Genomic DNA, 15,136 nt, shown 5'->3' on the forward strand with positions numbered 1-15,136 from the left:
ATCTTGAATCCTGCTTGTGGGCAATTTGTTGGAAGGAATCAATGGGGAAAAGCTCCGTCTTTTTGTTTTTTGTTTTTTTTTTAATTAAATTTATACTGATGAGTATCCTTGGTACTTAAGTTAAAGCTTAATTTTGGTGCTTGTTGAGATTCCAATTTATTTATGACTGAAATTGTCACAGTTTAAACTTGGGAGTATTGAAAATTTGAACATGTTCTAGCTCTGTGTGTGTGAATGCAGGTGTACATTGATTCAACAGACCTGTTTTATGCCCTGCTGGGTGCTGGGTTTTCTAGGTGATGCAAAAGGGAATGAGGTAGCATTGGCGGCTACTGTGTTCATTTTTTGTGCCTTTGATTCATAATATGTATGTTTGCAGGCATATAAAAGCCTGGGAAGCCAGTTATGGGTCTTGCTTTTACAGTGCAATGCAATGGAATTTCCTTTTTACAAGAATCAGTTTTAACTCTTGTTCCTGATGTGTTATGAAACAAATCCTGATTCAAATGAAATGCAGCCCATTGTTTGATTTCCCCTTGGTAATAAGTTCTTAAAAATTCACTGGCAAAATATTTTTTTATACCCTAAAACTGATGTCCTGAACATCCTTCTACCCTGAAAAAGTTAAGATATGAAAATTATGTTGTTTGTTCTTCCTGAGTACTTCCTGAAAAAACAGGAAAAGATGAAGACCTAGAAGCTTTCAGTGTTCTTAGATCACAGACCTTGAATTCTCCCTTCTGTCTATGTACAACATCATTAAATGAATTGTGCTAAGCAACAGCATGTTTATGCATAGTTACTGGAGGTGGATATTTCATATGCTCAAATAGACTTAAATCGTGACTGTAGGCTGTCTTTATTTTTCTGAGTTTAACAGTCTTGCCCAACCTAAGCAAGATGACACAATGACTTTGTTCTCTCTTAAATTTAAATCCCAAAGCACCTCAAATTTATTTGAATTGCTGCCACCAATTGCTGTTTTTGTGTGTGTGTGTTTCTATAACATTTATATTTACAAAATATTTGGCAGTCTTTTATAATCATTTCACAGCAAACTAGTTGAGTTAGGTTAAGAGTGTATTGCGTCGGGGAACAAACAAGCCACGGGGGGGATGAATTGACTTGCCCACCCCAGGCACTAAGCTGATAACAGAGCCAGGCTTCGAATTTAAGGGCTGCTGTTTCTCAGGAATTGCTTAACTGAATTGTCAAATGCCATGCTTTCTAACAGGATCTTAGAGACTAAGCAGAGTTTTGTGGGCAGAGAATAAAAGGACTGCCCTCTGTGTAGTTAGATGCCTGGTTATATAAGTTATGAGAACGTTAGAACCCCAAGTGAATTTCCAAGACATTCTGTCAATTGATTGTAGCACATGCAGGAATCTGTAGAAAGTCTTTTACGTAACATAGGTATGTCTTGCTTTAATTTAATTTTGTATTTTGTGTGAGCTGTTGGAAGGTGTACCTGGACACCTGGCAACCTGAAGGTTTAGATTTTTTTTTTCAAAATCAGCCATTGTGAGTGGCTTCTGGGTCCAGAGAACTTCTTGATGTTAGTGTGAACTCCAGCAGAAACATTTTTTAAATGTTTTTTTTTATTATTAAATTCAGTTTTATTGAAATACATTCACATATCATCCATGATGTACAATCCACTGTCCACAGTATGATAACATAGTTATGCGTTCATCACCACAATCTATCTCTGAACATTTTCCTTACATCAGAAAGAACCAGAACAAGAATAAAAAGTAAAAGTGAAAAAAAATAAAAGTGAAAAAAGAACACCCAAATCATCCCCCCATCCCACCCCATTATTTTTAAATGTTTTTAAAAAAATAATTTAGTGTTTGAATGTTTAAATTTAAGGTCTTACTGCTGATTCCTGATTTGATTCTTGAGTTGTTCATTGTTTGGGGCATTGGAGCATTTGGCAGGTGATCAACCATTGCAGTCCCCATTGGGATGTGTGTATCTTTTAGGGTCTTTTTGGCCTAGGGGAGATGCATTTTCATTTGGATTGTAAAACTTTGTGGTGAACCAATATTTTCTACTTTTGCCATATTCATGGATTGCAGGAATTTCTACCCTCCCAGAGGATTAGGCCACGTGTTCTTTATAAGGGCAGACTCTCCTTTCTTAATGCTAATGCTGAAATCACACTTAGTTCAGAGCAACAGCTTTGACCCTCTTCTCTCCCACCTTAACTGGAGATATGTTAAATTTGTGCAGTTTTCTAGAGCACCCTTACTTTTCAAATATTTAAAAAGAACCAGGAAAGGTACTGGAAGTAACTTGGTAAATTGGGAATTTGCGAAGTGGAAAAGAAAACATTATTAAAGTGAGTATTGTAAATAGAAAAATAAATGGAGCACTTTTAGAAAATCGACTTCATAGATTTGTTCTTTTCAGTAGTTTTATGTGAGAGGGTGTTCAGAACCATTGCTGTAGGTATTGTTGGCCGACCTACTATATTTCTTTTCCTCTTGATAATATTTTGAACTGTTACATAAAGTTGTTCATGACAACTGTTGTCCCCGTTTTATGGTTGGAAAAGTGTCAGGACATGAAGGACAAATAATTGCATGGTGTCAGGGTCAGAAATAGAATCCCAGATCTGAGCCATGATTGCAGGCTGGACGTGGCTCCCACCTGCCCTCCCGTGGCTCCCTCTTGGCTACCAGGACTGCTGCCTTCCTTGGTGCCGTGGTTATCCCGCCCCACAGGATGCAGGCCAGGACCAGCGTCAGGGAAGGTTCCGAGTGGGCCTCTTGTTATCTTTACTTACTGAAGAAATTAAATTATATGATACCTTAAAATCATAAAACACTCTGAGAATACCCCCAAATGGTGTTGACCTGCTAGACAGTGCTGTTTTAAAATTGATGGTTTTAAAAGGTAAAAGTTTTCAAGCCTGCTGCAGGCTCTGTCTGAATATCCCCTTATAGAGCATGTTTCCCAGCTCTCAGTAGCCCCTGTTCTGTTTTGTTCAGAAAAGACCCACGCCTGTAATCAGTCTTCATTTTAGGAAATATAATCTGAAATGAACATTTTGTGCAATTATTATTAAAGTAAAAGCTGATCATTGAGGTATAAAAGGAAATTTATACATATTGTTTTGCTAGAATTTTTGTGTGGAGAAAATGGAATAGAAAAGATTGAACAGATAGTCTTTCAGGATCTAGCCCAGCCTTAGAAACCTTACTATTAAAAGAATTAATAATTACTCAGTTGCATGAAATTGATTCATATTCATAGAACTGCATCAGACTGAGGATTGATTTTTGTTTTCCTTAACAAGGTATCCAGGTAATAATCTCTTCCAGGTAGAATTGTGAACTCGTATGGTCAAAGAAGAAGAACATAAAGAACATAAATAATCATGGATATAGCTATTTTTGGTTGAGAGCTTTTTCTTTTTTTCTCTATGGAATAGTCCACATGTAGGTTTTATAGCTATAGGCTTAATTAACTTAAAAAGAAACCAAATGAAAGCTTATCTCAGCAATTCAACAAGGACATAAACAAATTACTATTTTGCCATTAAGCACATTGTGCTGATTGTTACATAATTTCACTTTGAGAGAAGTAGTAGTCTTATAGTTCCTATCATCTAGTGACTTTGCTAGTAAGTCCTTTCATGAAAGAAAGAATGGCCTCTCCTTCCATTGAATAGGACTAAAAATTCTTGTTAACAGATATTCCTAGGAAAGTCCCTCAGCTGATATTTTTCTCCACTGTGTTTCAGTGGTTGAGAAGCATTTTGCGGGGGGCCTCTAGATTCTAATCAGGGGTATAAAGGAGGCAGAGATTTCTGATAGTTTGAAAATCCTTCCATTTTATTGCATGAAACCATAAAACTACAAGTTACCAGAATATGACATTAATCTCAGGCTTGACTGTTCTGCATCTTGTGCTTGGGGAGTTTCCATATTGGGTCCATGAAAAGCTCACGAGAACAGTGTAGACCTGTCCACACTTATGGGACTGGGCACCCTGGCCAGTGACTTACAGGTTGTAATTCCTTATGAGTTACTAATATTTGCTGCAGTTTTCTAAGGAATATACATAGTGAGGCAGTGTATTCAACTGCATGTCCAGCTTTTCCCTTAGCTCTGTCTTGAACTTCTTTGGAGAGCCACTGGAGCTTGAAGAATCTCTTTCCTTTTTGGGATAGATGTTTCTGTGGTTTTCCATCTTGATTCTCTTGTGTGTGGCACTGAAACTTTTTATGTGCCTATTTTCAAGATGTTTAGTATTTATCACTAGATGTGGAGGAGCAGAGAATAAGCTGTTCCCCAGGATAGAGGTAGAGGAAAATTAGAGATGGAAGCAAGAGAGGAGGTTGGAGGACCTCAGATGTGACTAGTTACCTTCTGGGTTGAACTGTGGGCTGTGGATTCATTGGTGTCTTTCTTTGATGGTCTGTGTCTCACTCATAGAGCACCATTTTTCTTAAGAAAGGACCTCTGGCTTGGTAATCTGGTTTGGCTTTGCCAGAAAAATCATATGAACCTGTCTTCATTCCATCTTAATTCTCCAAGATTTAGTTCCCTTGGATCTTAAAGATGAATGTTACTATTCAAACAGGAAGAGAATCCACAAAGAAGTCTTCAGATAAAAGGTGTGGGTTTTTTGTTGTTTTTCTCTCTTCCATGATTAGCAGGCTTTTCACAGAAACAGAGGACAAAGGAAAGTACATAGCAACAGTCTCTCTAGGCTGTGATAATTAAAATTGTAAATAGAATGAAAGTTAAACGTCGTAATAAAGTCTAAAACTCCTTTTCAGAGTACACTGGCCCCTTTGCAAGCTATTATTTCAGAGCTGTTGGAGTCCTTTTTTGTATTTAAGTTGGTTAGTCACCACCTTTATTGGCTCTTAGGAGTGCTCATGAAAGATAGAGAACTTCATTAGGCTTAACTCAACTAAATAAATTGATCTTTTAGTTTAAATTCATTCTCTGGATTTGGACAACTGAGTAATTACCTATGGTAAATTACCTTCATTATGTATACCTATAAAAAGGTAGTATCAAACAGACTTGCACAGTATTTCATAGTGGGTGTCAGGAAGGTTGCATTGATTTAATGAGCAGCTTTAGGGTTATATCTAGAAGTGCCTCTGACACCTTTATGGAAGGGACTTAAATAAGAATGTAACATGGGAAGGTAATTTACAACCACAATATTTGCCCATTTTAAAGTAAAATGTAAATAAAAACAAATCTATAGATATTTTGTATCATTGCATAACCCTGCTATTCTCTTGTCCCTTTCCCTCCAAAAATCAAGTGTATGATTGGCTTCGATATTGTTACTTAAAAAACAAAACAAAACAACACCCCTTAAAAGTAGTTTTGCTTGCTGAAAGGGACCTTGGATGTCTTTACTGGAAGGTTTTCATTATCTGGAAATAACCTAAATGTCTATCAGTAGGAAGCTAGTTCCGTAAACCATGATATATTCAACACAGTGGAATACTGTGTAGCCATAAAAAGGAATGGCCTGTACTGATCTGGAATGATCTAGGTTATGTATTTTTAAGTGGGTAAAAAAGCAAGGTACAAAACTATGTGTATACCATGATTTATGTTAAAGAGAGAAAAAAATGTATGTGTTTGGGGATTTATAGATAAATAGAATATCATTGAAAGGATACACAGATATCATTGAAAGGATACACAGAAGACTAATACCATTTGTTGCCTCCGGGGAGGGAAGCTGGGTAGCCAGGAGGAAAGGGTAAGCAGGAAGCTTTTCACTTTATATCCCTTTGTAACCCTTGAACTTTGAACCAAGGATATGTATTACCATCACAAAAGTCAATAAATAGCATTAATATTTAAATAAATAAATAATAGACTCTTAAAATTATCTTACTTCCAAAAACAAAACTGAATTATCTAGAGAAGCACTCTCCAATAGAACTGTCTGCAATGATGGAAATGTTCTATATCTGCACTGTCTAATACAGCCATATGTGGCTGTTGAGTACTTGAAAGATGGCTTGTGCAACTGAGGAACTGAATTTTAACTTTTAATTTCATTTTTGTTAGTTAATTTAAATAACTGCATGTGGCTAATGGCTACATAGTGATTGGACAGCTCAGATTTAGAGTAAATTTGACTGAGAGTATCTCTTCTGTGTGGACCTGACTAAAGTCTGGATGTGTTTTAGAAGAAACAATGATTAGTTTAGGCTCTCAAGGTAAAATTTATTACAGTAAAATCCTAGAAACTGCCTAGATTTTCTTTTTGTCCTAGACTTTAATGTCATCACATGTTTCCCGAAATAAGTGACAGTTAGTAATGCTTGGAGAATCCTCTTTATTACCAGGAAAATCATATTTATGGAAATGTATGTCTTTTGCAGTCTTATTTGGAAGCAGCCTACTTTTGAGAGGTTGATTTTCTAATCTGTAATATAGACCTTATTTATTTGTCCTCCCCTCAGTTTAAAATGCCAGGCAGGCACTTTGTTCTCAAGCCCAGCAGCTTGTTGACAGCTGTTGTGAGACTAGGGGACAGTTTGCATTCTTAGCCAGCAGCTGCTTGCTGCATTTCTAATCTAGTTTTGGCAGGAAATAGTGCACAAGTGGAAGCCAAGTTAAAAGAAGCTTGAAAAATAAAAGAATAACTTTGGGTGCCACTTAATATATAGTCCATCTTTCTGCTGAAGATTGTTCCAGTAAGCTGTTAAAATGGCTGGGCTGTGAGCCTTGCCCTTCCAGGGCAGGACTGTATGTAGTGGGCTTTGAAATCTAGGGTGTCCTCCAAGGCCTGGAATATACCAGTAGAAGGTTATTAGTATTATTATTTTTGAAATGAATGACTACACTGCAAATTTGTTTAATTTATTTAGTTCCTAGCTTAGAACTGATGTTCATCTAGGATAAACTCGTCGTAGATAATTAGTGTTTATGGGTCCCTCCTCTCTTCTCCTTTGTGCTGCACATTAGCACCCACTCTCTTTGCTCTAAAGTAAGATATTTTGAACATTCTTTAAGCATTATTTATTCATCCACTCTGCAAGCAAGCTTATTTTTGTTATAAGCAGAGAATAAGCACATCCTAATTTAGTCTATCTTTCTTACAGTGTTGTAAAAGGCTTTCAGAAGGTGATGGTATAGGCGTAAATGTGGTACCCTTTTAAACTAAAAGCAGAAATTCCTCAGGTTGGTGTATCAGATAAATGAGTTTTATCTCAAAAGAGTAAATTTTACTAAAATCTCACCTTTGCGACACAAATTGTTCTTTCCGTGAAACTCTTTGCTTTCTCTAGAAGGCCTGAGGAGCTCCAGCCACTTGGACTCCCCAGAATGTGTGTGGTGGTGAGCATTTTCATGAGGAGGGAGTCTGATGAATGATGGTCCTAGGCTAAGCAGTGTTTGATTTTCATTGCAGACTTTCACTGCCTGGTGTAATTCCCACCTAAGAAAAGCTGGCACCCAGATCGAGAACATCGAGGAAGATTTCAGAAATGGCCTTAAGCTCATGCTGCTTTTGGAAGTCATCTCAGGTGGGTGGAAAAACATTTTTCTTAGGTGTTTACCCCATTCCTACCCTTCAATGTTAATCAGTATTTAAGTACCTATTTAAAGATGATTGCATCAAAAGTTCCCTTTTAACCTGACTGAGCAAGAATATCACATTATTGGCAAAGAAATCCTTTTTAAAGAACAGTCTGCCTGGAGTTACTTTTCTTTTCTGAAAACAGAGTGAATTCTGTTTACATTGACTGGTTAAAATATTTGCATTCCTCACCTTGAAATAAAATAAGAGAAAGAGAAAAATGACATTTATATAATTACCTACCATTGCTGGCCTCTACGGCTGGTGTGTATCTCAGAAATCATCTTGTACCCAAAAAGCCAGTGTACGTGTTGGCATAACTCTGAGACCACGCGTTAAAATCCCAACAGGGTTATGTTTGGTCCTGAATTTCAATTGGTTGGTTTAGTCTTTAGACCCTTGAAGATGTGTGACAGAGGATTATGGCATGTCTCTTCTGATCCATAAGATCTTCATAATCTCGTGTCTGAGATGGACCCTGGCAGCAACCTCTGTGATGTGAACTAGGCTATTCTGACTTCCTCTAGTAGGAGCCAACAACTCCGAATGATCCAGGGTCACTGACCAGCTTCTCTCTTTACTCGTTTATCATTTGGCTCGTGGTCCGAACTCAACCCCGGCTCTCCCTGGAAATCTGCAAAGAATATGGCCTTAATAGTATGGCTCCGCTGGTCCATTTGATCTAGAAAGTACATATATACATATGTATATATGTACATATATATATATTTGGTTTGTGTTCCCTCTGTGTTTTGATTTAGAGAAACAAGGCACACGTCAGAAACAGTTAGATAACTATTTCCACTTTAGGAAAGCACGGACTCTGAATTTTGTATCTTCCTCTATCAAAGGGTCATCTGCTCTATGTCTACGCTATTCTTTTCTCACCCGACAGGGGAAAGGCTGCCCAAACCTGACCGAGGAAAAATGCGATTCCACAAAATTGCTAATGTCAACAAAGCCTTGGATTACATAGCCAGCAAAGGCGTGAAACTGGTGTCAATCGGGGCTGAAGGTAAAAGAGGTGGTTGATGGAAGTAGGTCCACTGCTGTTATTGACCTTAGATTGGTGGCGTGGGCCTCCAAACTGATGAATCCACACACACCAATATTTACTGTGCCCACGTGTGTCAGGCTCTCAGCTAGGCACTGGATGTGCAGAGATGAGAGCAAATGGTACAACGAATGGACGACCAGTCTCTAGGATTGTTTGTAAAGAATAGAGTAAAAGATAATACTTGTTCAAACTTATTACAGGAACCAGAAAGAACTTAAATATCACAGTGGCTCTTAATATAAACTACTTAATATGAAGGAAGCAGCCTCTTCCTTCTCCGAGAAGATTAGAAATCATGGTCAGGTTGGCAGGGGCATGGAAATGGCAGGAGAGTGGACAGCCCTGCATCTTATTATGCATAAGTGACTCAGGCAGTTGGGGAGCACTGTCAGAAGGCTCAGGGTAAAGATGACACTGAGAGTGCGCTCTCTGTATTTGATTATTTAAAACCTGCACTCAGATAGTCTTAAAGCTTTGGAAACTCCTGGGTTGTTTTCAGTGATAATACATATGCAAGCTTTGTGTTTATTATTAACTCAGAATTCATTTAAACTTGAGACATTTGGTTATGAATACCATAATTATAACTAGACACACTGCGATGCTTATAAAAAATAAACTGGTCTTTCCATATGTATATTTTCCAGTGGCTCTGAGGTCAAAACTTATACATAGGAGAATGTTACATACTAATAATGTTGTCTTTATATTAACTTGTTGTTATGTTTCTTACCCAAAGAAATTGTTGATGGCAATGTGAAAATGACCCTGGGTATGATCTGGACCATCATCCTTCGCTTTGCAATTCAGGATATTTCAGTTGAAGGTAAAATACATGCTTAAAAATCTGATCGTATTAAGGTATTCAGAGCAATTTTAAAAATTAAGCTTATAAATTAAAAATTTCAATAAGGTATTGTAAAATTGAATAGTCACATAGATGTTTGAAAGAAATATCTGTGGGTTGGAGTTTCGTGTTATATTTGTATTGGAAAAGATGCTAGCAATACTGTTTCATTCTTGGGAGTGGAATCATTTTGGAAATAATGAGCACACATTCAGAACAGAAGTCACTTAAAATGAGCATTTATTGAGCTTTTTTGCTTATGATACTAGTAAGTTCACAATTATGACAGAATTCTTTAGGCTTACAGCTGAAATACTTTTTTTGAGGTGCAAAAAAGATCTATTGAAATCCAAGTTCTTTCTTTTAAATACAAAATTTCTAGATCTCTATTGTCATTTGCCTTTTTGCCTAATAACTTCATCATTGTAATGGAATCTTAGTCTATATTATTAAATGAATCTTAGTTCCATATTTTATGCAAATGTTTAGTCTTTTACTCCCACTGCATTCCCAAATATTTTGATGAATTCACCACTGTTGAAAAGTATCAAATTGACTTTCTTAAAATTAGAACATTACCTATTTAGCCCCCGAATCATAAGACGTATAGCTGCGGAATAGATTTAAGGGCAGCCTGAATTGTTCAACTAGTCAGCCTCCCCTAATATTGTAGCCATGTTCCTGAGCTAGTGACAGGTGGGGCTATCCTTTGACTCTGAAATGTGGTCATTTGGCACACATATATCCACATGCAAAACCACAATCTTGGGAATAAAAAGCATGTCATAAATTGGTGGTATCATTTGTCATTCCATCAAGAGAAACTGTATAAATATACCAAGAAACCCCATCTATTTACCTGTGTACTACCCTCATCAACAGATATGTTAATCTCGCATTTTCGAAGTATCCTCTGACTCTGGTCTTTTAAAGTGATTTTAGTTACTAATTAATCATTGTTCATTGAGAACCTACAGCTTGCCAAACTATACCATATGACATAAAACCTGTAATACTTGATCTGCTTACCCTAAAGGAGTTTATAATCCATTTGAGATTATTCCCTTTTAACACCGAAGACTTATCACTTTTTATATACTTCTAAATTTAAATATTTAAACAATTGAACTCACTTTAAAGAACAAGTACTGTTTTTAAAAATCTTGTTCACATTATTGCATGAGCTGGACTTGGAAATCTTTTTTCCATAAATATTACAGAGGTGAACTTGACCTCAGCTTTTTTTCTGATTGACCACAAATTTCAAATTAGTGATAATATGAATTTAAAACTTTCTCTATTTCAAGTGTAGCTATGAATTTCCATTAGAGGTTTTCCCCAAAATTATCATCAAGGTGCCCAGAATAAGAGAGTTAAATCACAGTATTTTGTAAGATGCACAATAAAAGGGTATATTAACCTGCTTTTCAAAAGAACTAATAAGAATCTTTCCCTGCCGCTGAGATTATAAGAACATGCTCCTACATTATCTTCTAGAAGTTGTATTTTTTTTCACATTTTGAGTGTGGTGGGAGGTAGGGGTAAGTTTCTTTATTTTCATAGGGATATTCAGTTGTCTCAGGATCAATTTGTTGGGGAGATTGTCCTATACCCACTGTTCTTGTTTGCTAATGCTGCTTGGATGCAAAATACCAGAGATGGATTGGCTTTTACAAAAGGGGATTTATTTGGTTACACAGTTACAGTCTTAAGGCCATAAAGTGTCCAAGGTAATGTATCAATAATAAGGTGCCTTCACTGAAGGATGGCCAATGGTGTCTGGAAAACCTCTGTTAGCTGGGAAGGCACGTGGCTGGTGTCTGCTCCAGAGTTTTGGTTTCCAAATGGCTTTCTCCCAGGACGTTCCTCTCTGGCCTTCGGCGCCTCAAAAATGTCACTCTTAGTTGCTCTTGGGGCGTTTGTCCTCTCTTAGCTTCTCTGGAGCAGAAGTCTGCTTTCAAAGGCCGTCTCCAAAATGTCTCTGTAAGCTGAAGGTCCTCTCTCTGCTCCTGTGCATTCTTCAAAGTATCCTTCTTGGCTGTAGGAAGCTTGCTCCTTCTGTCTGAGCTTATATAGTGCGCCAGTGAACTAATTCAGGGCCCATGCTGAATGGGCATGGCCACACCTCCATGTAAATTATCTCATCAGAGTTATCACCTACAGCTGGGTGGGGCACATCTCCATGGAAACACTCAAAGGATTCCAATCTAATCGGCACTAAAATGTCTGCCCCACAAGATTGCATCAAAGAATATGGCCTTTTCTGGGGGACATAATACATTCAAACTGGCACACCCACTAAATAAAAAAACAAACAAACAAAAAAGAACTAGTAAGAAATTAAACATTTAAAAGGAGCAATTTCATTAGCAATGCACCTAAATCTCTTCAAGGAGATGTCCTTCAAGCAGAGTTTTCAGTGTCTAATGCAGTAGATAATAAATTTAACTTATATTTTCATTTGTTTTAGCTTTTCGGAGATTTCTGAACCTCTGTTAATTTCTGTGTGTCTACAGAAAAATCATTTTTATTTGTTTTGATGATATATATTTTGTGGAAAAAAGACTTTGTTATTAGAATTGAATTCTTTGAGGAGCTATCGTCTCCTTCAACAGAACGATGAGCCTCTTCTAAGAAAGAAAATGTGAGATTAATATATCTGTTGATGAGGGTAGTCCATAGTAAATACATGGGGTTTCTTGGTGTATTATACAGTTTCTGTTGATGGAATGACAAATGATACCACCAACTTATGATATGCTTTTTATACCCAAGGTTGTGGTTTTGCATGTGGATGTATGTGTGCCAAATGACCACGTTTCAGGTTCACCCTACACCTCTAGGGAGTGAGGGTATACCAAAATCAGGCATAGAATTGACACAGGCTTGATAACCTTTTGCTGCAATCAGCCTAAAAATGGACTTGGGGTGAGGGAAGCTTAGCTTTGACTAGAGTAAGGAGATAACCTTGTTTGACATTCATTCAAAACCTAAGAGCATTCAGATATACTCAGATAGAAATAAGGTGAAACTCAGTGACTTGTAAATCTGAACTTCAGAAGCAATATTAAAAATTTTATGATCTTTGCCTCTTTTTCTTTTCTAACCTGATAAGTTGCATTTAAGCTTTATAAGATACAACACACTATGGCAGACCAACTAGATATAGACTTCCATATTTCTACATCTACACCAGTTAATATTTAGGGAGGGTGGTATTATGTTTTTTTTTAAATGCAGTTTTATTAAGATGTATTCACACACCATACAAACAATCCAGAATATACAATTGCTGGCTCACAGTGTCATCACATAGTTGTGCATACATCACCATGATCAATTTTAGAACATTTTCATTACTCCAGAAAAGAAATAAAAGTAAAAAAGAAAACCCAAATCCTCCCATACCTCTTATTTCCCCTTGTCTTCCCCTATTATTGACCCATAGTATTGGTGTAGTATATTTGTTACTGTTGATGAAAGAATATTAAAAATTAATGTTAACTATAGTCCATAATTTGCAGTAGGTGCTGTTTTTCCTGTATACCCCTTGTTTCAGTTTGCTAAAGCTTCTGGAATGCAATGTACCAAAAATGGGTTGGCTTTTACAGTGGGGATTTATTAGCTTACAAATTTACAGTTCTAAGCTCATGAAAATGCCCAAATTAAGGCATCAACAGGACAATACCTTTTCTGAAGAAAGGCTGCCAGCATCTAGGACTCCTCTGTCACACAGGAAGGCACATGGCCTGCGTCTGCTGGTCCTTCTCTCCTGGGTTTCATTGCTTTCAGCTTCTAGCTTCGTTGGCTTCCTCTCCGAGCTTCTGTGGGTCTTCTCTTAGCTTCTCTGGGACTTTCACTGTAAGCATCTCTTAATTTCATCTCTCTGCTTCTCTGGAGCTTCTCTGAGCTCTTATCGTTTCATAAAGGACTCCAGTAAAAGGATTTAGACTCACCTTGAATGGGCTGGGTCATAACTCAGTTGAAATAACCTAACCAAAGGATCCCACCTACAACAGGTCTGCATACACAGGAATGGATTAAAAGAACATGGCCCTTTTTAGGGTACATGACAGCTTCAAACTAACACATCCCTCTAAAATTAACTCTTTGTAATAATGTCATACATTTGTTCTGGTTCATGAAAGAACTTTTTTATATTTGTACAATTGATTACAGACACTGTCCTCCACAAGGATTCACTGTGTTACACATTCCCATGTTTTAACCTCAGCTTTCCTTCTAGTGACATACAGGACTCTAAACTTCCCGTTTTCCACTGCATTCGGACACCATTCAGTACTATTAATCATTATCATAATAACATGCTACTGTTACCTCTGTCCATTTCCAAATATTTAAATTCGATCTAGTTAATTATTCTGCACGTATTAAGCAACTGCTCTCCATTCTTTAGCCTCATTCTAAATCCTGGTAACCTGTGCTAATTAATATTTTAATAAAGTCTTAGAACTTTCAATCTTTTTCCTTTAAAGAAGTTTCTAGATAAGAGGCATGAACAGGAGTCATGCAAGTTATTCTTACAGCACATAAAACTTTTGGTAGGTGTGCATTTCAGTTGAGTTATAGACCAATGGGAAGTTTGAACTAGAATGGACAGGTTGGATAAATCATTATAGAATACTTATTTTGATTTTTAAAGAATCAAGTTCAAGCCCTCCTAAGACAGAAGTCCAAGTGCTTGTAGTTCTAAATTGTTAGCTCTTAAATATGGACAAGATCATAGGTCATATAAGTGGCTTTAAGGAACTATTTGGGTATATCTAGTTTTGGGTCCTCTGAGAAGCAGTTACCAAGACTGTATTAGAAGTGCAAGAGATTTGTTGGGGGAAGCATTTGTAACCTATAGAGGGCAGAGAGCAGGAGATGGCTGGGAAAGCCATCAAGCCGAAGGGCAAGACTGAAGTCACCTGGGACTGAGCAGGGGAAGGGAGGAGTCTTGGGGAAGAAGAGTCTCAGACTGCCGTCCAGCTCTAAGGTCTTCCAGCCAGGCCAACGGGGAGCCCGTATGCCTGGATTGCTCATCTGAGGAGTCCTTAGTCGTTGGCTGGAGCACCTGAGGAGATTGGTCGCATCAGGAGTGCAGTGGTGGATTCATAAGTGTGGAGGCTGGGACAGCCAGTTATCTGTACTCGCAGCAGCGCGAAAGCTGAGTGAGCCCTTTTCACAACCACCAGCGTGGTGGTGTTTTAATTTGGTCAAAACTCAAGTGGCCAAACTTGAAATTTACCAGTAAAATCCTTTAAGTATTATAAAATCACTGGGTAAGGAAATAAATCTGAGGACATATGACCCCACTCACACAGTGAATGGCAGTTTACCAAAGGATATAAGTGACAAATAAGATGGATGATAGGTTAGTTAAGTCATAAACTACACACTTTTTAAAAAATGTTTAATGAACAAGGGTAAGTTATCCATAACCCAGAAGTCTGGTTTTAGTAATTTTTTTAATGTTGTTACTTGTGGTTGTTCCTGCATTGTCCTTTTGAAATCCTTAAATGCCATCAGGAGAAATCAGTCACTGGGATCAGGATTCCAACTCCCATCCATTTGCCAAAACTACAAGAAGAGACAATGTTTTTGGTGGTTGACCACCACAGTAATGTGTGTGTTTAGAAGGTGACTAAGCAGTG

At 37.5% G+C, this 15,136-nt stretch overlaps 1 protein-coding gene across 3 annotated transcripts in view; it reads left to right on the forward strand.

The window, feature by feature from the left end:
* The window catches only part of ACTN2 (actinin alpha 2), a 74,232-nt gene that overhangs the window by 21,667 nt on the left and 37,429 nt on the right, over window positions 1-15,136 (forward strand). For 2 of the 3 annotated variants that reach the window (XM_037821772.1, XM_037821766.1), the window contains exons 2-4: window positions 7,408-7,522; window positions 8,471-8,590; window positions 9,372-9,458. In XM_037821772.1, coding sequence (XP_037677700.1) covers window positions 7,408-7,522; window positions 8,471-8,590; window positions 9,372-9,458 — 322 coding nt within the window. Of the gene's footprint in view, window positions 1-7,407; window positions 7,523-8,470; window positions 8,591-9,371; window positions 9,459-15,136 lie in introns of those variants that run through there. The other variant, XM_037821777.1, reaches the window with a different exon arrangement.

The sequence above is a fragment of the Choloepus didactylus genome, chromosome 2 (assembly GCF_015220235.1).
Source record: "Choloepus didactylus isolate mChoDid1 chromosome 2, mChoDid1.pri, whole genome shotgun sequence".
In the NCBI taxonomy this organism is placed as follows: Eukaryota; Metazoa; Chordata; class Mammalia; order Pilosa; family Megalonychidae; genus Choloepus; species Choloepus didactylus.